Source organism: Camarhynchus parvulus, chromosome 5 (assembly GCF_901933205.1).
Source record: "Camarhynchus parvulus chromosome 5, STF_HiC, whole genome shotgun sequence".
Taxonomy (NCBI): domain Eukaryota; kingdom Metazoa; phylum Chordata; class Aves; order Passeriformes; family Thraupidae; genus Camarhynchus; species Camarhynchus parvulus.
This window is the reverse complement of record NC_044575.1, coordinates 35,541,885-35,566,322: the sequence shown is the minus strand read 5'-3', so window position 1 is coordinate 35,566,322 and position 24,438 is coordinate 35,541,885. Positions and strand designations below refer to the sequence as shown.

The 24,438-nt window shown below is 35.6% G+C and overlaps 1 protein-coding gene across 2 annotated transcripts in view; it reads right to left on the bottom strand.

Moving 5' to 3' along the window:
- Window positions 1–1,256: 1,256 nt before the first annotated feature.
- The window catches only part of AKAP6 (A-kinase anchoring protein 6), a 259,646-nt gene continuing 236,464 nt past the window's right edge, over window positions 1,257–24,438 (bottom strand). The window contains exons 13-15 of one of the 2 annotated variants that reach the window (XM_030949027.1): window positions 9,794–12,851; window positions 9,385–9,679; window positions 1,257–4,364 (exon numbers count right to left, since the gene is read on the bottom strand). In XM_030949027.1, the coding sequence (XP_030804887.1) occupies window positions 9,426–9,679; window positions 9,794–12,851 (3,312 nt within the window). In that variant the 3' untranslated portion in view covers window positions 1,257–4,364; window positions 9,385–9,425. Of the gene's footprint in view, window positions 4,365–9,384; window positions 12,852–24,438 lie in introns of both variants that reach the window. The other variant, XM_030949026.1, reaches the window with a different exon arrangement.

The following is a 24,438-nucleotide window of genomic DNA, read 5'->3' as shown; positions in this document are numbered from 1 at the left end:
AATTTTTAGGTTTGTCTTTTTCAGTATTGAAATCTTATGAAATATGCCTTTCCCTGTCACTCTCATAATGTTTGGAAAATGCTACAACTAGATCTTTGCTGCATTCAAAGCATCTTTACACTAATTACAAGAAAGAAAAATGTTTAATATATTTCATATGTTTTAAAAATTATTTTCCCTTCCAGTTCCAGAATGCCAACACAAGGCAGAGATAAAAATATTTACTTATCTGTTCTTTTAATATTTAATTTAATTTTAATCATTATATAACTCTGTAATTCTTGTAAATTTTAATAACTAGTTTGACAATAACTATGATATCACAGTAATATTTGTAATCTAAAATTACTGATTTATACAATTCTAACTTTAGTTTTAACTTAGCTTATTTCTCCACTCACCAGAAGTAAAGTAATACTGCTTTCTAGTGCAAAGGAAATTCCATTTTTAAAGCACTGAAGCACCTAGAACTCCTCTAGTACACAGACTTAAATGATGCCAAGTTCACTTATGGTGTAGTCCTTAGCACATTTCTAATATCAAAGATGAGCATGTATTTACTGAGCAAACAGTGATCATATGAAAAATGTAAGCTTTTGAGGTTGGTAGAAAAGGCATAAAAGACAGGACAACTCTGAAAAATCAGACACACAGTACTGAAGGCAATAGATCAGATGTCATTCGTTGGCCAAAACCCCTCTCAGTGTGATGCTATTATTAGGAATACGTTTGTTATAACTTGTCAGTGGAGGAGATTGACTTGGCTAAGAATTTGACATCCCTGTTAATCCTCTTGAGCCAAGTACAGTCTGGCCTAAGCATTAATAACCCCTTTCCTGTGCACAATAGCACAGAAAAATTTACAACATTGTTCCCAATGTCTTCTGGCCAAATAAAAAAGGACCAAAAAAATAAAAGCAGACATCTTAGCAGACACATGTTATTCAAAATATGTTGTTTTCATCAACACAGGGGAATTGCAATGAAATGCTAAAATATGTGGTGTGGAAGGCTATGTCCTCTGTGCTTCCTGTTACCAAGGAGGAAGGTCAAGATGTTGTCTAAATGACAGCAACTCTTTATTTGAGTTTATTGCAAACCAAACAGGAACAATTTAAGCATATTTTCATGTGTTTTCATGCTGATGTGTACACATGTATACAATGAACAGCATAAACAGCCATAAGAACATGGAGACACCACCTGACTTTCTTACCAGTACAGTGGTACTGCATAGATGCACTGTATTACTAAAAATCTTTTACTTACCTTGGGAAAAATGCAAACCATTAAGTGAGAGACTGGGGACGTGGCTTATCCATATTTAAAACTAATGTCAGTGAAAAAAACGTTTTAAACTGTAGTCTCAGGCATGCATTTTAGCACTGCTGTTAGTGTGCACTCCCTTTGCTTAGAGCTGGAGAGCTCTGGCTCTCTGTGGGAGAAATGTGAAGTAGGCAGGAAAAGGAGATCCATGTGTCAGGGCCATTGCTGTCAAATAGCCTCCTCACACATTGCAGATGTTGTTCAAGCATGAGCCAGGGAGTGTGTGGAATAAAAAGCAGCCTGTGGAACTTTAGTAGGGAATAAATTCTGCAGAAAGCTTGCAGCATTCCTCTCTGCCACAAAAGAATTTCACCAGCAGGAATGAGTTCTATACAGGACTCTCTGCATGGGCTGATCATAAGGTACTCTTGGTATATCAACATTAGTTTTACCAATATATTTCTTTAGGAAATTGCATGAAGTTCCAGCACAATATGGCCATAAGCATGACTTACACTAAGAGAGGAAACAGTCCTGTGGAATATATATATATCAGTGTTTCACTTAGAAATCAATTTTTATTGACAACAAAGTCAATTTGGAGAATAAAAATTGTAAAAGGTAAATTTTCTAGCCAAAAAAGCCTAAAAATGGTATTTTTATCTCATGAGACCAAATAATATAGATCTGGGATTACTAGTCAAATTAAAATGTTCCAATCTCTCAGAGAGGAACCACAGAAATTTGAGTTGTGACCACATAGTATTCCAGATATTGTATGATGAATATGTGGTTTATTGATTTGACAAGTAATACTGTTTTCCCCCAGGAAAAAAGTGAATTTGTGGCAAATGGCCTAATAGAATGGTACAAGTAATTGATGGAGTTATGCACAGTCTGTTGGGTGAGATGACAGATCTGAAAAAGCCTCTGAATTATTAGTTTGCCTGTTGTCACAGTGCAAGGTATGACCATAGTTTAAAAAAAAGATAGCATAAACCAGAAAATACTAAGAAGAAAAGAGTAATTATTAACTCAATTCCTCTGTCACAACCATTTAAAAAATCATGGTTGAGATAACTCATAAATAAACATAATTGTCACTGCAAATAAAATTAGGAGTTATATTTTGAATTACTATATATATATATATATATAATATTTAAAATATGATAAAGTGGTCTTCAGCTATATTGTTATACATTTTATGTAATTATTGGTTAACTTTTTAGACTTCTACCTGATAAAAGATATGCATGTGCAAAATCTCTGCAGATTCAAAAGGTTCATATAATAAATACTTCTTATTTGTACTTAAAGATAAGCACTGTTACTGCTGCCCTACAAACCTCATAGCTTACCTAAGGCTACACTGTGGAAATTTAAATTGAGAGACAAATAATTTCCCTTTTGCAGTAATAGGAAGCTGTTAATGCTTTGGAAAACATGAGACTGTTCTTAAATATCTGTTCCTCCACTGTTGCATGAATATATCTTCTGGCCAGTGTAGTTTCTCTCTGCTTATAGCTAAGCTTGTCAAACTGATGTCCATGCTTTAAAGGAGGAATGCTAAAGCTTTTTGTAAAAACGTTTATACAGTTGGAAATATAATGATTAAAGGTGGCATCAAAGGGCACTGCTTGTCTTAAATTTCCTGACATTCCTTCCCAATAGTTTTTTTAGGAGATGAATGCCATGTTTGCAGAGTTAATTTATAAAGCCGGCTGGTTGGCTTTTTTTGGTCGCTCAATATCTTTTAGCAAAAGATAAAAGCACTTGAAATGTACAATCTAAGTCATCAAAACAGCCAACTGCTAGAGTGTCTAGATAGAGCTTATTCAATATGATTATGTAAATGAATGAAATTTTAAGAATTGGACAACAAACTGTTGCTTATAAACAATGAAAAGATCTGCTATAAAATACTGTATGAGATACTAAATATTTGTGTATCCTTGCTTGGCCCAAAAGACCTACAGAATCTTTAATGACAAAGTTCCTTTCCTATGAGTTAGATAATACAAATCTTCACCAGTTAAAGAGTCACATATCTCTAAGGAATAATTGCAAAGAAAACCATATTCTTTGGAATTTTGATAAAGCATTCTGTGCTTGGAACGCAGGTAAAACAGATCACCAATTCTGCTTTTTTTTCCCCAATAAACTATGTTTATTGTGCCAATTCTAATTACCATGCAATCTAATGGTTTTAAGGCTTATAATTTCCACATCACTGGACATCACAAACATGAAAGCATTTTATACTGTCATTATACATCAATGTTTGCAGTTGGTTATACATATATACAGAAATTATTCACACATCTTAACCTTGCTATTTCCTCCTTTCAAACCAACATAATTTTACTGTGAAAGCAGCTTTTTAATAAATGGTATAAGAAATACAGCAAGGCACACATTTTTTAAAAACTTTTTTCTCATTACCACCTCAAGAAGCATAAAAACCCAAAATGTTATACTTAATTCAGTAGAATGTCAACAGTTTCTAACATACAACACTATGTAGTTGTTTCTTGAAGTGTTGCATAGATTAAATTTTTAAATTAAATAAATAAAATGCCATTTATTTAAATTGCTTAATTTTTAGATGTATTGAATCAGGAGGACCAATGACTTCTTTTTGCTGCAATCCAACAAAATAGTCACTTTAAAAGCAAAATAGTTTCAATAAATTTATGCATTATACAGATAAATATTAAATTTGATACAGAAAATAGAAGAGTACTGACAAGTACAATTCTGAAAAGATGAACTAGACTGACTGTGAATTCTATAGTACTTTAAAGAACAGAACCAGTGGTAAGTAGTACAGGAGCATCCAATTTAGGAAGGGGAGGTCATTAGAGGTAGCTTGGGAGAGGAATCCACATGAAGGCAAATGGCCTTGCTACAAAATAAAATGATCACTGAAATAGGACTAGCATATGCAGCCTGACCACAAAGCCAACATGGACAAACCACATTTGGAAAAAAAAATTATCTTGGGAGTCAGTTTAATGAAGGGCAGTGATACAATGGAATTGGAGGTCATCCCAGGGTTTACAGGATGAACCTGCACCTGAATTGCAGCCAAGTTTCTAAAAGAAAACAGAAAAGTAATAGTAGGTTACAGAAAATGAAGTTTTATTTGCAAAACATAGGTCTTCCAGAACAATAATAGATAGCCATTGAATGGTCACATGCCAGAGTCTTTAATGCAGAAGCATACAGTGGGCAAAAAATTACTTTTAGCAGCCTGAGGTACAAGTTAATGTGAAAAAACTAATTGGTGTAGAAAAGTCACTGATTTTCATAAAGACTTTGCTTGTAAAGAAACAAGGGTGTTCATCACATTGGACCTTTTCCCTGGATCATATCCTCATCTTCACCTGTGAACTTACCTCCAGCACACAGAAGTGCACCAACCAATGAAAACATGGAAATTTTCAAAAGTCAAGCAACAAAAAGTTCTATCTAACAATTATTTTAATATTTGTGCAAACATATATAGTGAGACTTCAATGAAGAAGAGGAAAAGACTGTCACAGAAATGGTCTGTGAATAGAATTGTCAGCCTCACCACTGCATTTTTAAATTGTAAATAACTATCTAGACACTTCTAATACCAGCAATGAGTTAAATTTGCCTACTATAGAATTATCCAGCTCAGACTTTATGGTTAAACTATTCAGCAAAGAGCATGGGCTTATGATGAGAATTATGAAGAAATAACTGTCAGAATACAGCTCAAAGATTAGTGCAAAGTACATCTCATAGGCATTTCCTAGGAGGCACTCCAGACATGCATTATGTGCCTTCCAAGTTAAGCAGGAATATCTGGATCTATCCAGTTACCATCTCCTTTGATCTTCTTTGTTGTAACTGACCACATCCTTCCCCATTTATACAAGAAATACTCTTACTTGAAAATATTGAAAAGCTCAACTGTCTGTTTAGATATTAATGAAGAACTGATCTGAATAAAGTGGCAGATTGTATCAAAGGTTTCTGCAATTCTGGCATGAGTAAGAAAAGTCTTGCTGATGGATTTTTCAAAAATTATGTAATTCATGGATTTCAATATAAGATTCTCTGTTTATTTAGCTTTTTTAAAGTCAGGTACTGTAAGGAGCTAAAAAGTCAAGACTGCTTTAAACTCTATAAAGAAACTTTATATTATTTACTTCCCTATAAAAATCTCTTGAAAAAAATTAAGCAAAGATTTAGATTATTATTGTAGTTCCAGTCTCTAAAAGTAAATTATTATATACTAACTATTATGTAGACGTGGTTTTTTCCTCTTGTAGGAAATAAATAACTAACAGTCCTTTGCATTTATGTATCATCTTTTATCTGTGGATCTCAAAATACTTTTACATAAATAGGCTATTCTTCCTAGGTCTCACTGATCATTATTCTCATTATTTTGTTGCTAAAAAAATGAGACAAGGAAGGAAAAAGTCATACAAAATATTGCTGAGCAGGAAATAACAGTCAGGCGCTTTGAGCACCAGTGCTGGGTTTCTCCTGGTGATAGTAAGTGGCAGAATATTCTATCTAATATTGCAGCACTGTCAGATAAAATCAATTTAATTTTGTTAAGTGCAAGTAAATTATTTTTCTCCTAAATTAAGTTAAAACTTAAATTTAAAATACAGAAGTAAGGAAATAGGTTTTGGATTTACTTGTAAGATTACACACAGAATTCTAAGGCATCCTCTAGAAAAGACTTTGGGTAGAACACATAAATGTCCTGAATGTATTGATCTCTATGCATATTGAATTTGTAACTAAAAGTTCCCATCCCATTGGTGAGTCATGGGTCACAGCGGCAGCAGAAGATCACATGATCTCATGTACAGATAGATCTTTCAAGGTGACCCCTAATTGAGAAATAAAATCAGTGCAGCTTTATGAGCACCTCTACTGAAGAACTCTGTGCCAGCTCATGTGAAGGAGTAGTCAGTGCCGTCAGAGATATTTTTGAGTCTGCCCATAGAATTATTCTAATTTTTCCACACACAGTGGTCTTTTATTCTTTTTTTTTTTTTGTAGCACACTGTTAAACAACAGGACTGCAACATTTGACAAAACTATTTATTCACTATTAGTTTTATTCCCTGTAAAGCCAGGGTAACTACCAAAGCAGTACAAAATCAACCTATATTTGAAACCATGTCCTTTTTAAGCTTTGAATTCTCAGTATGCTTTTAAGGTACACATATAATATAGATTTTTTTTCTAAGTATTGCAGCTACACATGGAATTACACATTTAAATGAGCTTACAGCACAGGTGCTTCAGGAAAAATAATGGTGTTTGCCATTTATCTTTCAAATTAAATAATGTGTTTTTAAATAGTAACTTTTTTCATAATACACTTATGGGAACAACATTTATCTGTCACATTTTAAAAGATGTATTAGTAATAAATGTAAATTACCTTTGGAAAATCAGTAATTAGCCTCATCAAAAAATAAACAATCTGCCACCAAAAAGATAATCTTTAGCATAGTTAAGTATAATAACTGTTATTTGAATAAGTTAACAAATTAGGATAGATTGCTTCTGTAATTCATTCCCCATAGCATGAGAGATGAAGTTAAAGCATCAAGCTTGTGGATGGGGGAAGGGAGCACTGACTTTAATGAAACCAAACCTAGCAGCTCATATTTTCATTTTTGGTGTGTCAGAGATAAACTGTATGTATTCTAGAACTTTACTACTGGGAATAATACAGTACACAGTTTCCATGGAAGTAATGCTATATGTACAAGTTAAGAACCACTGTATCTTCCTACATATAAAAAGTGGGAATGTACTGTGAAGAGCTTTGTTACTTAAAATAATTTGTCAGCCCCTGGGCAAAAGTGGAAGCTGTAACATAACCCTATTAAGTTGTATCCAGATTTTGCATTATATTCTATTGCATTGTGGGGTATTTATTATTAAACCCATCCTCTATGTCCAATCTTAGAACTCACACAAACTGCATATTTTCATTTCCAGTCTTATGGAAAAACAATCTGGCTACCATGCAAATAACTATAAAGTTCTGAAGAGTGAGGTAAGTTTATGCAGTATTTTGAGATCCTCAGAGCAAAAGTACTAACAAATTGAAAAGACATGTCATTATCAGTGAAAGAATGAGAACAAAGATAAAATCACACTCACTACAGCAAATATTCTTCCTCAAAATAATATTATAAAAATGAGTGAAAAAATGAGAAAACTAGTAAAACAATAACTTGGAAAGCTCATGTTTATATCAGTTTCAGTTAACAATCTCAGACTTTTGTCATCGTCTCAATCTCCAAATAGAGACTTCTATATACACATAATCAATTTAATTTAATTCTAGAATGCATAGAATTATCAATGAGTTTTGTAATTCATAGTTGATTTCCATTGCTTCTCCAATTGTTTGGATGCATCCAAGTATTAACCTAATTGGCAATCAGCATGTCATGATAGCCTATTTCAAAGCCATTCCAGACATATCCTTTTTGCTATGATGGTTCCAAGATAATGCATTAGTCAAACAGAGATGTGTTAAGATAGCAGCAAGCTGTAGACTACTGGTGTCATAACCTAAAGGCTTTGCTACAAATACATATGTGAATGTGGGAATACTGGGTAAACCACCAATAAATGGAAAGCCCAAAGCTTAGAAATATAACATATAAAAATCAAAAATGAGGAAGTTAGATCTCTAAGAGCAGCAAAGAAATCTATTTTGTATAAATCAGATGCGATCCTCTGCTACAGCTACATAGGAGAGTACTAATGTTTTCCATGGGCAGTGATGAATAACAGCCTTTTCTCCTGCCAACATCTTGGAATCATACCATAACTTAGGTTGGAAGGAAACTTGAACATCAACTGGTGCAACATCCTGTTAAAAGGAAGGCTGTTTTCAAAGGTAGAAAAGATTATTCAGGGCCACAACCACTTGAATTTTTAAAATCTCCACAGGTGGAGATTCAAGAACTCCTCAAGGAAATCTGTCCCATGCTTAGCCTTGTCTTTTATAGTAAATTCCCTTGCTACATCTTCTGGCAAGCAGTGGCATTTGGAATTGGATTGGCATTTGGAGTTGCTGTTCTGGTTGTGGTCTGCTGGAGGAGTGTTTCCAAACACTAATGGCGTTTGATAGAGCTGTGCTAGTCACCAAACTAGTGAGACTCAAAACAGCAGTGCTGAATGCTAGGAACTGATCAAAAGTGGTTTTGTAGATCCTCTTCTGTAATTAAATGTGCAGCTATTGTTCAGCATTTATGTGAGGTCAGAAATTCCAGATCTGAACCACTTTCAAACACTGGTAGAGATCAGGACCACCTTTTTGCCTTAGGTTCCATCATCTTATTCATGTTTCAAAATGCTTACCACAAAATAGAACCGAAGGTTGCAGTACTGCTGGGTACTGGACAGTCATCGGTTTCCATCTCCATTACCCTCACATTATATACTTTCATGATGTCGTAAAGTTTTGTTGTTTTGGAAACCTCAGCTTTTGGCCTAATGCTATGTTGTAATAATTCTGTTCTTAATAATGGCTTACTGAATTAAAATAATGGTTAACTGGCATCAGGAGATTACTTATTATCTTACTATTCTCCAGTCTGCTTAGCTATTCTTCATGGTTTGTCTAGAAATATTGTAGAACTCCAACTCATTAGTCAAACAAACTAGTTCTTGTAGAACTGGAAGTTTAGCTTTATCAAGTGCTTTTGAACCCCTCCTAAGACCAGATGCCTGCAGAAAAAGGCATCAATGAGCAGAGATGGTTTCTGGTTCCCTCAGCTGAGGAGGGAATGGAGGCTGACATATTATGTTGGAGGAATTCCCAGGTTCTGCAAGATAGTAGACTTGTTCCAGAAGGGAGCAGCTCCAGTCAGTGCAAAGCCAAAGGGCAAAAAGCAATTCGTATTCACTGCATTTGTTGACTAGTGGCATGTAAACTGGGATTATAGTGTAATCAAAACAAATGATATAGTACTATCATGGAACAGAAGCCCTGGTGATGATTCATCTCCTTTCATTGTACAAAAAAAAGTTAAAAAAGAAAAGTTAAAAAAAAAAGTAAAAAAAAAAAAGTGCAACTTGTAGAGTACATACCTGTTTTTAGAATAATCTATGTGCCTGGAGAAGGTTACATTCTATCTGTGCATATTTATATGTCTTTCCTTATGAAGTTTGAGGAGATTTTCTTCACAAGTAAGAGTTTTTCTGTTCTGGTGTAAACCATCCTTTTTCTGTGAATGGCCAGGCTTTATCTGAAACTCTGTGGCTGAAGCCTCTTCAGAAGCAGCAACACATCCTTTTTTATCTTCTGTTCCAGGTGATTTTCCTGCACTACTCTTTTTAGTGCTAACCTCTGGAGAATTCTTTTCCAAACTTTCATTTCGTCCATCTGAAAACAGCAAATCATCATCAGCATTTTTTGAATTACTTGATGTACATTTTTTGTTAGTATTTGGAATATTTATATCATTGTCATCCCCACATAAGAAAGATAAATCCCTACCTTCAGAAGAAGTTTTTAATTCTAATGACTCTGGAGTCACTTCACCTAGTGACTCCGCAGATGTTTCAGAAATAGGGTTAGAAATAGGTTGCTGCTGCTCAACTTGTGCTTCAGGAGAACCATTAGAAATAGACTGTTGCTGCTGCTCAACCCATTCTTCCTCAGGACAGGCTTCAAAGAAGCATTCAATATCTTCTCTCTCATCTGTGAAGTCCAGTGGCACAGGAGTGCTGCTCTTTTCCTCTATGTATTTGATTACCTCGCCACAGTCACTATCATGAGAAGAAAGTGAAAGATAAGAATAGAAGTCCCCTTTTCTTAGCTGGATGGGTCTGTGAGAGTGTTCTAACACTTTTTCCTTGATCTGTGCTAATGAAGCTGGAGCAGATGACTCACATTCAGGTTGTGATTTACTTTTCAAAGCTGTTGATGCCATGTCTATTATCTCCCTGACAAAATTGTGTACTGAGCCATCTTCCATGGGTTTTTTATCAAAATCAGCAGATTCACAGTTACAGCACAAATCAAAACCATTGGCTGATGAGTTGCATTCTTTTTCACTGGATTTCAAGGCTGCACAGCAATCAGGAAATTTTTCAGTAGCGTTTATTCTATGTTGTTGACCACTAGATAAGGATGGCTGTAAAGCTGTATCTTGTATGCCTACAGAATTAATTTCTGAGGAAGATTCAAGGCAAGGCTTTTTTGCAGGAGAAGAAGCAACAGAGTGATGATCAGGCTGAAGATGACTTTGACATTCCCTTGGAGGGTTCCTGGATCCAGCTGAAGAAAGAACAGTCTCCTTGCCATCCATATGTGAATCATCTGAACTGTCTGTAAATGCTTCACAGACACCACACTCATTTTCAGCTTCTCTGACATCAAGTGATGCATGAGTTTTGGGGGTTGCTGCAACACTAACAAGACCTTCCTTTTGACTGCCAAGAGTATTTTCGACATTGCCATTTTCCATATCATCCACAAGCTGATCCTTCACAACCTGAGAGATGTCTTTCACTGGGTGACTCTTTGTCCCTTTTCCACGATCACATGGTATATTCTTACTATTGCCATTATTTTCTGATATTTTCTGCACTGAACCATTCAACAGTGTTTCAATGCTTAATGTATCTGTGGCTTTTGATGTCTCATTACTAACTTCTTTACTGCGCTGAATTTCATCACTGAGGTTACTTTTTCTTTTCTCCCTTGTCAAGGAAAATTTTGGTCTAATCCAGGTTTGGAGCTCATTTTTTATATAATCAAGTCCTGAAATTAAATTGCATTCTTCATAAATATCCTCATCAGTTGCTATACTGGAGTCGTCATCTTCATCTTTGATACCTAGCTCTTCCTCAGTTAAGGTAAGGGTGGAACTTGAAAGCAAATCACTGTCATCTTCATCATCAGTACAAGCAGAAGTGCAGGAAACATTAACAATCATGCTGACATTGACATCACTCTCATCAGCTACAGATCTATTAAGATGTTTCCTAAATGATGCATTTGAATCTGGCATTTTATTTCTGTGTAGTACAATGTCTTCAGAGCAGAGAGAAAGATCCTCACTGCTGCTGAGTTCAGTGAGAGAAGCTGCTGAATCTTCATTGATTGAAGATGCAATATCTAGAGACAGCTGTCCAGTAAAAGACATTTTTTGAGAGCTACTTTGGAGTGTCATATCAGAGATGCTGCGCTTTATTTTTTGATCTGAAGGACTCTGGATATTCTCTAAGCGATTCAGAAGATCTAATGTCCTTTTACTGAGCTCTCCAACAGAATCACTGCTTGCACTTATGTCTCCAGAGCCATGATGACTGAAAAGATCTTCATTGCTTTTGTAGGAAGTCAGCCAGCTCTCCAAAGAGGCACTTCGCTGAAGACCATCTCCACTTTTAAAAATACCTGAGCTGAACAAATCACCTACCACCGACAGAGATTCTAAAGAAGAACTATGAGATAAAGTGGGAACCTGTCTTGTATTCTCTGTAACAGGTAATTTTTTTACAGATTCTGCGGATTTACCAGAACTGGGATCTGATTCTCCACAGATACTTGCCAGAGTATGATCATGAATAAACCCATCTGGTTGTGACTCTCCAGACTTATGTTCGGATTTACCAGGTATTTTATCAAAACAAAAGTCATGAAACAAACTACTCTCTGTGTGTGTTTTTTCAATCTGTGATTGCTTCATTATCACTGGTAATTTGAATCTGGAGCCTTGAAGATATGAATAATCATAAAATGTAAACACATCATGTTTTCCTTGCAATTGTTCTGGACAAGCAGGGTTAGACATAGGAATGCTGTCCAAATCCTCATCATTTTCACTTCCACAGCATACAGAAGGAGCCAATTGGCAATCATCTGAAAGACTAGTATGATCTTCTTCATCTTGCTTTAGTTTTGGTTTTATTACATTATCCACTTGGATTTCCACATGCCCAATTTCAGGATTACTCTGACTGCTTTCAATATCATTTAGCAAAAAAATTTCTGAATTATTTGTAGTTTCTGTATCACATTCACTCACTATCCCACTCTCACTCTCGGAATGCCTGCTTATGTTCCCACTCTGATACATGCAGTTATATGGTTTTGCCAATGTGGTACCTCCTATCAGATCTGGCAGGGATTTGGTAGATGAAAATGATGAATCTTTACTGAGACTTTTGTTTAAAATGTTAGACTGCATTACACTGGAGAGCCTGGATGTTTTTTTCAAAAAAGGCATATGTTTTTTTTCTGATAATTCAATATTATGAAGACTATAGACCTGATAGATGTGAGGATTTGGAGGGGAAGTAATGTTGGGACAATAAAGAGGAATTCCATGATTACTTATACTTTCATCCTCATTCACATCATTATCACCACAATCTTCTGAAGCAGGTTTCTGGTTTAGATCATCCTTGTTGAGCTCCTGATCAGGATCACTTAAGTCTTCATGAATACTGATGAGCTTATTACTTATGTCAGTTTCATCCCATTCTAGTGCATCTTCACTTGGACCATTTAGATCCATCAAACTGGGATCAATAACATTTAGAGGCTCCTGTAAAAGAAAAAGTCAAAGATTAAAAATATTTACAGCTGTACTTTAAATGTGCTCCCACTAAAATCATGTAAGTTAATGGAAGTAAAGTGCATTTTTGGAACAATGATCACTAATAGGCTTTTAATTTTGTTACGCCTTGTGTGCTATTAAAATGATCAATTAAAATGAAACCAATTACATTTTCAAAGATTTCTTAGACTTCTTTGTTTCTTTTTATTTGCTGTCAAAATATAATACAGAAATTTTACTTTAATATATTAATTGTGGTTAGTCACTTTATATATAATAAATTTTTAACTTGGAATCACAACAGAAGTGTGTTAGTGAAAAATATGCAATTATGTTGGATATATCAAAAACTTTCTTAGCCTGCTTAAGTATAAAATAGTTAAGATGTAAAGGATTTATGAAAGGATTTTTGAAATGTTTATATAACAAACTTCTGTATAGTCAGCCTTAAAATAACAGATCACAAGTCTGGATGAATTTTTGCTAGAATTTGTGTTTATTCTTTACTAGATAATAAAGGCAGTACAAATTATCAGTAAGTAAGACTAATGAATGTTGATACGTTCAGCTGAAAGATCAAGTACTACATGAGTTTCAAATAATGTCTGCTCTGCTACCTTTCTCTGAAAAAGAATTGATAAATAAGTGTGAGAAACTTAATTTTCTTTTTAAAATATTTGTAACTTTTCAGTAATGTTCATTATTATGACTCAGAATGTGTGATAACAACAATTGTTCCTTCTAGAAATGTGTGGAAGAGGAAGAACACTTTGACAAATTTTCTCACTCAGATGTGATTTGTCAAGCGGCCAACAGTACTGAACCACTTTAAGCCCTTCAAAATAAGACTGAAATGATCCCTGATTTGGGGTTTGAGTGCAAATTAATTTCACTTTATTTTTCTATTTCCTAGAGGCCTCCATGTTAGAGAAGGCTTTGTTTTTACAAGGAGTCTGGTAATAGAACTGTTGACTAATGTAGAAATGTTTAGTTTAAACCATCTGAACAGCTGAACAGTGATCACTGTATCCAGAAACACAAACATTTCTTCCAAGAAACCTTTCAACTCTGATCTTCTGCTTTCTCCAATTTTCTTTGAGCAAGTGATGTTTTTAAAATACACCATTGACATGATGCCAAACAGCAAGAGCAAATCCCAGCAAATATAAAGCGGATAAAATGAAGTCCAACAAAGTGCAGCTCTGCACAACTTAGTTACTGACTTAGATTCATCAAGACTTGGCCAAGACTAATTGTGCAGGGAAAGGCACGTACTTCTGACTTCAGTTCTCAGCTGGAAACTCTCTTTGAAGTAGGAACTAAAGCTTCACAGCCCTTTTGTGAGCTCCATAGCTAGGACACAGATTTTGGGCTGGGACACTTTGCCAGACTGGGCATAAGTGATATGAACCAAGCTATTCTCTCAGGAGAAGCCCTACCTACATGCTGTTCTTAAAAGAAGCTTTCTTGTCCTGTGTCATTTTGCATAAAGCAAATATTAATTTGGTCCTAGATAGATGAGGAGAATTTTGTCCTGCACTGCTGTGTTTGGCATGTTTAACCAGAAAGAGACGCAGACACAGATAGTGCCAAATCTCTGCTCCAGTGCCTATTTAATTATGGATATAGGTGGCATTGTTTCTGTGCAAGAAACAAGGCTATATCATCCCAGTATGTCCAGTTAACAAAAGGCTAAAACAATCAATGGAAATCAGGCGGAATTATTTCCCCCAAACTGGGCAGCTATCCACCATTCAATGGGGTGATGCGATTATTAACCTATTTGATAAATCAAGACTCTCTCCATCCAAGATAAATCTACGTGCTCATGCTTCATTGGGCTGAGCTGTAATGTAGGTCCCTGAGTCCTGCAGCTGTGTTAAGAGATCACATATAATAATGGGCAGAACTGCAGGTGTGAAAGAATTTTTTCATTCTTGGCAGGCTAGGAGGTCTTTGGTATTTCATGAATCTGTCGTGACTAATGTTGAAGGTTTGAGTCTCTGTGAATCTACCTACCCCAAAGTTTTTATAGAGTACCTTTGCTAGATTTTTTTTCCCATGAGACCCTGGCTAAAGAAAAATTCCTGAGAAAACACCCATTTGCTAGACAATTATGGCTATCAGAGCAGCTCTGTACATTGTGGAGTCCAGAAATCTTTATTTGGATTTGCCAGTTCGCCATGTTTTAATAAAAGCTCCTGGTTTGTACTTAGCTGGACTTAGTTTCCCAGCTGTAGATGACCATTAACTAACATTTAAGTAAAATGTAAGAAAATATAATTATTTGAAAATCTGTTAGATTAAAAAATAAATCAGATTCAATGGCTCATTTTCTCTGTGTCATGTTTTACAATCCTGTCATACTCAGCATTAGGAAGACATTGCTGTGGGAAGTTTCCTAAACTGCTTGATTTTACTGTTTTAAGCTTCTGCCAGCTGCATGAAGAAATTACTAAAGGCAGGAAATCAGCAGCAGGTTCCAAGAATTTTATGTTCCATAGAATCTGATTCTGTTTCAAAACAAACCATTTGGTCCTCATTGGTCAGGAAGATAACCTTCCCTCTGTAAATCAGCACTTGGCTGCTTGTTTGTTCAGCAAGTCAGATGGACTAAAACAATAAAACATGTAGAGTTGTGACCTCAGCCCATTCATCTTCACTGAGTGCTCCCCACTTCAAAGCCTATTTTTTTATTCTTAAAATGCACATGCTTTTCTGAGTCCTGGCATATACTCAGAAGTTTTGCAGGCTTAGCTTGATGGCAGGTGATTTTTTAAAAAAAATTATTTTATTTAGTTTTGTTTTATTTTATTTTCCTTCTGATTGTTGCTTATACTTGCAAAGACTCTTATGTAGATATGGTCGTTTTACTATTATAGCTTTCTCTCTACAAGGAACTGACTAAATTGATATTAGTAAATTACTACTGTATCACTTGAAGTACAACTTTAGTGGTCATCAGCTACACTGGCAGCCCTTCCAAAGTACAGGAAAAGTTTTAACTTTGAAACAAATGACTCAGCTTAAGTCACACAGATTTTGTATTTGGCATTTTTAGTACAGGTATATATTTTCCCTATATTTTTTTATAAAATTTAGTGAACTGTTCAAACAAGGAAGAGATTGAGGTAGTTTTTGGAAGTGCCACACCATAGCTTCTGGAATAAACCTCTGGAGTGAAGAATGGAAGGAGGTGTCACTCCAGCCAACATTTGCCCTGACAGCAGTAGTGAGGTAAAATCCCAGGAATTTTTAGGAACCATTTTTATCAGATCAGATATCTCTTTTTCAGATTTCAGAGTGCAGAGGTACGATGCTGGATGATTAGAGTTATCATGTTAGGAATAGATTGTTAGGTTTTGCCAACAGAATGTTTAAAATTCGCTTTACTTGGTGTTATACAGAGGAGGGTACAAATGATAAATGTCAGATAGGCCCAGAGATAAATTCTGTTTGCTCACTTTACTAGGAAAAAGGGTGTTGCTTCTTCTTCTGTGTTTTCCATTTGAGTGAACTGTATAGTATTGTACAATTCACCTTTTCCACAAAGTAGATGAATCTTCTACTTCCATTTCCAATTGGGAAAGATTTATTTGTGTAAGAGCTGCAGCATGTTTTTTATTTTGTTTCAGTTAATTAAGAATATGTCTTTCACAGAGAGTTTGACTCTCTAGGAAGACTCCAAAGGAAGTTCTACCTAGCCTGGATCAAGGTATCGGAGTGACTTGGCCCAGTGAAGAGTCTGTGTATGGCAGGGGGATTGGAACCAGATGATCTTTGAGGTTCCTTCTAAGCCAAACCATTCTCTGACTGTATGATTCTCTGATTCTATGATCCCTTCTTGAAATGCACATACCCAAAAAGGAAGGGGTCTATCACAGACAGAAATGCTGATCTCCACATATAAGACAGACTATATTTAAAGAGAGTCCTGGAGTGTGCTATAGAATATCACATTTTAATGGAGTGAGCTCTGTATGCTGACTCTTAAGCCCTGGCTTTGCTGGAGTCTGTGGCAAAACATTGCAAAGGTACCTGTTCGCTCTGGCAAAAACTTTTTTGATACAGGTTTCTGTAATTGATGGCACTAAATTTCCTGGAATTCAGAAACTTTTTTTTATACATGAAGGAATGTGTGAGTAAAAATGTGTATTTAATTTTTCTAAAAATGGGTAGGTTTAAAGTAGGTCTGAGTGATCTCTAACATTATAAAGTCACTAAATACCACTACATTTAGAGAAGATCTCTAAGATCAGTAAGAAAAGTAAGAAACAGCAAATAGTTTTGACCAAGAAAATAAAAAAATCTCAATGCAATAAGAATCAAAAGATGCACAATATTATGCATATTCCTATTTTTTTGCATATTTCCACTAGATAAACAACACTTAGGAAGCATATACTGTTGCATGAAAAGTTTTAAGTGAATAATCAATGAAATTATAGATGCAGAAGAGTGAAAGGTTAAATTAATTTTAATGTATTTGAAAGCGCTGCTTTAAGGATTTTAGCTATTCCTACTTTGAATCCAGAACTATTTTGCTCAGGAAAGCATTCCCATTTCAGTGGGATAATTCTTGTGAGCACAATTAGGTGTGTGCTTAAATCCTTGTAGAGTTGGTGTTTAATGGCTAATCAGTGACACAGCAGAAAATGTTAATGGGAAGAAATAAGGTTATTAAGCCAAATAAAGATATCTCCTCAGCCCCAATGCTCTTTAAGGAAAAGTGTCAAAATGAAATTTTTAATTTGCTTTTTTTTTACTAAAACAAGAATAGTTTAGCTTTTTTCTGAAGCAAATGATATTAAACAATGATTCTCTGTTTTGGCGTCATTTGCATGTGCTACTCCAGTACAGATACTTTGTGTTGGTGAAACAGGCCTGTAATGTAACCCCTACATACTATTATATTTTTTAAAGGAATTAACATGAAAGAAAGAGCTTTTACAATAATAAATGCAAACTCTGTTCTTCCTCCTTCCTTGCAACATATCCTTCAGTTGCTGTGGCCAAATTATCCAAACTCAACTGCATTTAAAGGCTAGGGAAAAAAGAAAAAGGACAGAAAACCATCCCCCACCTCCAGGAATGTGTGCACATTCAAGGAAGACAAACATGATTTTGTCTTTTGAAAAATGCAAGCCTGCCAAGTACTTCTGCTGAGGGAAATAGTCGTGTACAGTGCCACTTCACCTCTGCCTCACTTAAACTCATTTTCTAAATGGTGTTCCCTATATAACAGTCATCAAAAAAACTATCCCCATTTCCCAACACCAATTTTTAATATGCATAAGCATATGCATATGCATAATATTCCCTGTGCACAACACCAAAGTGGCCTACACATTACAATAGACTATATGGAAGCAGCATGCTTTATGACAGATCATGAAAAAACATACATGAACTTACATATTTGGTACAATTGCAATTAAAAGCAAGTATGCATTTATTTCCTGAGAAAATAATATCTAAATCTGTGATAATCTCTTACTGCATTTTACAGTTATTATTGCCTCTCTCTATGATATTACATGCTCAATCCTGCACATGCAGAGTTCTTCCTGCTCTTTTAGGGGTCATGTATTCTTACAGGTAGTGCCAGGGTCCTACATGGGTGGTTGTATGCACAGATTCCTGTACCACAGGAAGGACACAGACTTTGCCTCTGCCCTCAGCAGTCACAGATGTCATCTGCAAGGGTCTCAGTATGAGCTGGGAACAACAGAGACTCCACCTTTGCTCAGGTTTCTGTGATGAGGTTTGAAGTTCTCTGATAATGCTCAGAAATAACAGTTTAAAGGACTACTATTTTCATACCTAAAACAGGTAATTTTCTTTATCATGGCAGCAACTTTGTGGGCACATCTTCTAAGCAACAGGTAAAATAACTGCAGTGGCATTTTAAGAGGATGCCCAGCTGAAAACTATTAACTCCTACTAGCAGGAGAAGTGTTTTAGAAGTTACGGAAAATGTCCATTCTCTAAGCATTCTTCTGCCATTTCTAAGTCACTTGATGCTAGGTAAAATTCTGGGGTCAGTTGTGCCTGCATAGGAGTCCTATAAGGGTATTCTAACTCCCTTGGTAAGCTGCCTGCAGTGTCAGATGGACAAAAGAGTGAAAGGCTCCAGCCTCTCCATCACACTCCACTCACACATCACACTGGAGTGTACAAGCCAGGCTGAAACAGAAGGTGAGCCATGTCAGCAGAAGGCCTGCAGGAACTAACTTTGATCACAGATCAAGGCAAAAGCAGGGACTCAATGCGTTCAGTCCCTGCTCTGTGTCCAAAGGATCATTGTTAATGACCTACCCATTACCTGTTTTCCATCCTCTACAGAAGCATTTGCCTCTTTTTTTTTTTTTTTTTTGCAACCATATCCTTTCTAACATCTATGTTTCTTATTTGCTAAAGAATCCCTTTAGATGTTACTAGAAAGAAGAACATCTATAACATTTTTATATTGAGTAATATTGTCATCCAAATAGGTTTACAATCCCAGACCTATATCCCAAGTTGTGTATTTGGGCTTTTTTTTGTGATGAGAAAACCTGGCTACATGACATATTTTACCAACTGTTGTTTTCACTGCTTTGTAGCTTTCTTTTCATCTGTCAAGAGGTTACATGACAGGATTTTTTGCCCTTGAATGTCATTTCATATCTCACCTTTACTTCAGAGAAATATATGTTTTTCTTTGTTCAAGAATCCATCACAAGCCCTTTATGAAACTCTTAGAAAAACCCTCCTGGCTTTATCTAAATCCAAAACACAATTTCCCTGCACACATAGTTCAGAACAGAGCAAATCCTGGCACTACACCTCAGATACATGCCCATGCAAGTTGGTGGGAGTTCATCCATGCAAAGTCTCAGAATTTGACCCAAATAGCTTCTTTATAGTTAAGACTATAAAATATCCAGAAAAACCAGGGAACCCGTGGAACACCATATTAATACCAAACCAATTGCATTCTGCATTTAGATGCTCATAAACAAATTTGTACCAACAAAGCAAAGTGGCACAATAAAATCACTGTTGCTTTCTCTTTGTACTAGTTAAGAGGTCTGCAAACTGTTAATAATACTTTTAATTTAGTATCATTTACATTGGAACTGGTACTCCTTTAACAGCGTATTCTCATTTAAACCAGAACAACTCAGTGGATGCTATGAATGGACTCAGTAGATACAACAGGCATCTCCAATCTATAGCAGGCACATCAGGACACCAAAATCATGGCTTTTTAAAGAGCTTTGTTTCAGCAGAAATGAGGATTTGTGAAAAACTCTGAGGAGTGAGAATCACCATAGAAACACAGACAGATATAAGGTACAAAAGAGCAGGACATAAGCCCTTGGGAGCTTGACCTTAGGAGAAACCTAGAAAGAAAGTTTTCTCATGAAGAGCTGGAAAAGAGAGACTTGAATTTCTAAATAAAAAATTCTTCCAGTATCCTGGAAAGGGAGACTTTATATATTATTTATGAATAACAGGACTGCATGAAAAATACCCATCCCTATCATCAGTTTCTTCTTCTTCTGAATCAGTTGAGAGACCACCAAATTCACATTATCAATGAGAATGGACTCCCTGTCCCCCTTATTTAAATTTTCAATGCAATTTCTCTGCAATTTCAGTTCTGGCATTTCCTGAAGCGATTGATTCATCATTTGTAAATTTAAGATATCAACTTGAAGGGAGACAATAAGCAAGTATTGTTAAATCAAAGGCTAGAAGAATGCTGTATATTACAAGTACTTGCACAGTCTGGCCACCTATGGATTTCCAAGTGCTAAGTTAAACACCACAGTTGTCAGTAAGTGGCAGGGAGTTCTGGCAATGAATCAAAATTACAACGGTAAGCACTTTGAGGCTACAACAGCACAATTGCTCCTTGCCATCACACAGCCTATATCTAAGAAAAGCAGCTCTTGAAATGTTGCAATATAGAAACACTGGCCTAATCTCCAAATATAAGCGGTCCCTAGGTAGGCAGAGCTCTTTCACCAAGATCATCTCATCTTTGAACTTCCAGATTATTTTCTTTTCACCTTCTCTGGTAAGTGATGATGTTTATACCTCTCTATATACATAATAGATGTCAACACAGCTCTGGAGCTGGCTGGAAAAAAAGGATTGGAATTTCCAATCTAAGCTAGTACATTAAATCAGTCCTGTGCAGTGTCTCAAGTGCACTGTTTGGTTTGGTCACTTGCAAAATTATTTGATATAAGCAAACTTTGTAGAAATTCACTTGCAAAAAGCCAAAGTAGTAGACAACGATACCTTGCTATTGTGAGGGGTTTATACATGCCTGTCTTAGTCACACAGAGTAAAAAAGTACAATGGGGAGTAACTCACTGTTACAAAATCACTATATTACCGTTATTCAACTTTCTTCTCTTACAGGTGAGTTTATTTTAAATGTTACACAGCTTAAACTTGGGCTCAAATCAAAACATAAGTTGAAGATTTCAGTCTATCCACAATGACTATTTTCAGTGCTGGTGAGGAACAAAAAGTCCAATAAATACTAAGAGTTTACAAAATAATAACTGAGGGGCACAGGGCTATTAGTATTGATGTTATCAGTAGAAGTGTTTTTAACATGCAGTATAGAGCTCTAAGTCTTTCATGCAGCTGCTCAGGTTTTTAATGAAACTGTATGTTTGACATGTACTTTTTGTGTAGTGCTTAGAAATTTTGGAACAGTTTATGGTATTCTGTTTCACACTGAAACAATATTCCTCCCCTTTTAAAAATTAAAATGGATTCTTAGAATAAAGTGTCTTTCTGAATTGTTCAGTAAACCAGTAAACCTGCTGAATGAGCTGTGACTCCATAAAGTTTAGGAACTCATTTATTATGTTTGTAGATCAGACACTGCATTTATTCACAAAGTGAATCTCTCAAACTTAGCTTTCATTAGAGCTGCGGGGAAGCCCAGTCCTTCTCCCTTCACTTGAGAAGGTGAAGCTCAAGAAGATAATTAACCATGAAACAATGAGGAGGCTTGCTGGGTAAGCACTAGTGTGAAAACAGTTACTCCTCACAAAGGGGAAATTAGCTGGCTGGATAAAAAAAGAAGTGTCAGACAAGACTGAAAGGACCGCAAGTGTAAGTAGATAGCTCTCACATCATTAATGCAATTTTTTAACATTTAAACATCACTGGTTTCTAAATTTAAATGCACTTAACTCTATGTGTTAGGGGATATTAACATGCCATTTAAAAATAATTTTTCTTAAACTTTCCATTTTCACATTTCACCACTTATAGTCATGCTTCCCATGCATGAAAAAAGTCACTGCCTCTTAGTATTGTATTCTTGTTTACAAAGTTGATGTAAACAGAGTGTTCTAAAAAGATTCTGTTTGCTCATTGTATTTTACAAACTCATTATTTTACGTTAATACAGGTCTTTTTTATGAGCAGAGTTTCTCTTGATTATACTGTTTCACAGAGCAAAGAATCATGATATATCTTTCCTTTCAAAACTTCCTTCGACTCGAACAGTGTTCCCTGGAGCAGCCACATTTTTGGCAGAAATTCAGTTGTGTGCTACGCCAAAAGAAATAGAATAAACAAACACTGCTTAACGCAGCTGGCTAGGTAATTTACATATTACTGCACACACCAAACACGAAGACCTGGATATGGATTAGAGCTACAACAATGACACAAACATCTTGTATATAAGGAGAAACGAAACTTATATGATCCTTGCTCATGATTTACATTGTATTATTCAATGTGTATTATAGTATTACTATAGTACCTTGATATAAATGTATGTGCATCTTTAAATATTAAGTAGATGTATTTATTATCATTTCTGTATGTTTTACAGAAAAACTATGCTTGAAATGTCTTGGTAAACTGTTAAGTGGGTACATTTTTGAAAGTTTTCTTCTGGTGAAAGCACACAACCTAAATGGCTGCATTACAGCTTTTGGAAATAGCAAAACCCCCTCCAAATACAGTGAAAACTCCCTTGGCATATTGTAAAACTTCTTCACTGTACATATAGCATAGATAGGCCTCCAAATCTACAAGTTAATATCTACAAGTTAATGTGCTTTCAAACAGTAACAGTCATTTTAGGTGAGACCAACAGTCCATTCAGCTGAGTCCATCTCCTGAGGCGGTTGGTAGTGAATGTTTATGAAAAAGTTAGAAAACCCTCAAACACACAGAAGAATTTAGAAGCTGCCCTCCCAAATTTGAGAAGTCAGCCTGTGGGGACTTTCAGAGTTGGAATTTAATAAGCATTAATTGATGTCTCCTCCATTAATTTATCTGATTACTTACTGAAGTCATTTGTATTTTTGCTATCCTCCACATCCTGTAGGAACAAATTTCATTCTTATTATTCACTCCATGAAAATAGTATCCCCTTTTGATTGTTTTAAATCTCCCGCCGGATAATTCTGTTGGATACCTTTTCCTTTATGTGTTGAGAAAAAAGAGTAAATAATTGTACCTTAGTTATTTTCGTTTATTTTAAAAATAGTTTTTAATTGTACTCCTGTCTGCTTAGAGCTGGTGCAGCTCCTAGAATATCCTATAATAGTGAACAATGAGATACTGACTATGCATATACTTCCTGAAGATCCTGCAAATATATTTCCATAGTGGCATAAGTATTATGGCCCTCCCATCCAATATGGAAGGCCCTTGTAAGATGGAAAAAACTGCAGTTCAGCCTATCAGAAAATAAGGTTTCTTCCTCTTTTTCTAAAAACTGTTTTGTTTGAGAACTCTCGAGAAAAAAAAAAATCTGAAGATTACCCTCAATTACACTCATATACTGTTCCTTGCAGAACTGGATTGATTAGACATGCAGAGCAACAAGTCATTAAATTAACTAAAAAATCACAAGTTTGTGACTTTCATATTTCCCTTAACTGTAATTTTTAAAGCAATCCTGGCTTGAGTCATGAACTTATGATTAGCGCATATTAGGCACCTAAATAAAACACTGACTTCATCCTGTAATTTGAACACAATGCATTGCAATGAGAGTCAGTGTCTGCTGAGCACTATTAAATATCTGACCCTGTACTTAAGTGCCTAAATAGGAAGTGAGTTCTTTTGAAGACCACTGTCCTTGAAAATTAAAATCTTATCATTTTAACTTTTATTTTTAATGAGGTATTTTTGCTGTTTAAATGGTGTTTGACAGTTCTTTCAGCATCGGCATGCTTTGGAAGCATCATATTTCCAATTTCTGAATATCACTTATTTTCCCACTAAGGGTGATTATTCCTGAGAATTTGTCTGGTTTGGCTGGGGTTATGAGTTATCATTTTACAAAGCTGTGGCAAAACATGACATCTGCCAGAGTGAGCGAAATGGTGGAATAATATATAGCAGATTGGTGAAATGAAGGGAGTATTTCACCCTTGGATTTTTACCTTATACTTTTAGTTGTGACAGAAAGATTTGCAGTCTCTGAGGATGGAGTAGAGCCTTCTTTTGAAAGACTTAAATATATTTCTTTTTTTTCTTTCTATTCACTAAAAACCTACCATTGCAGGTGGCCGCTCAGGAGACTCTTAAGAAT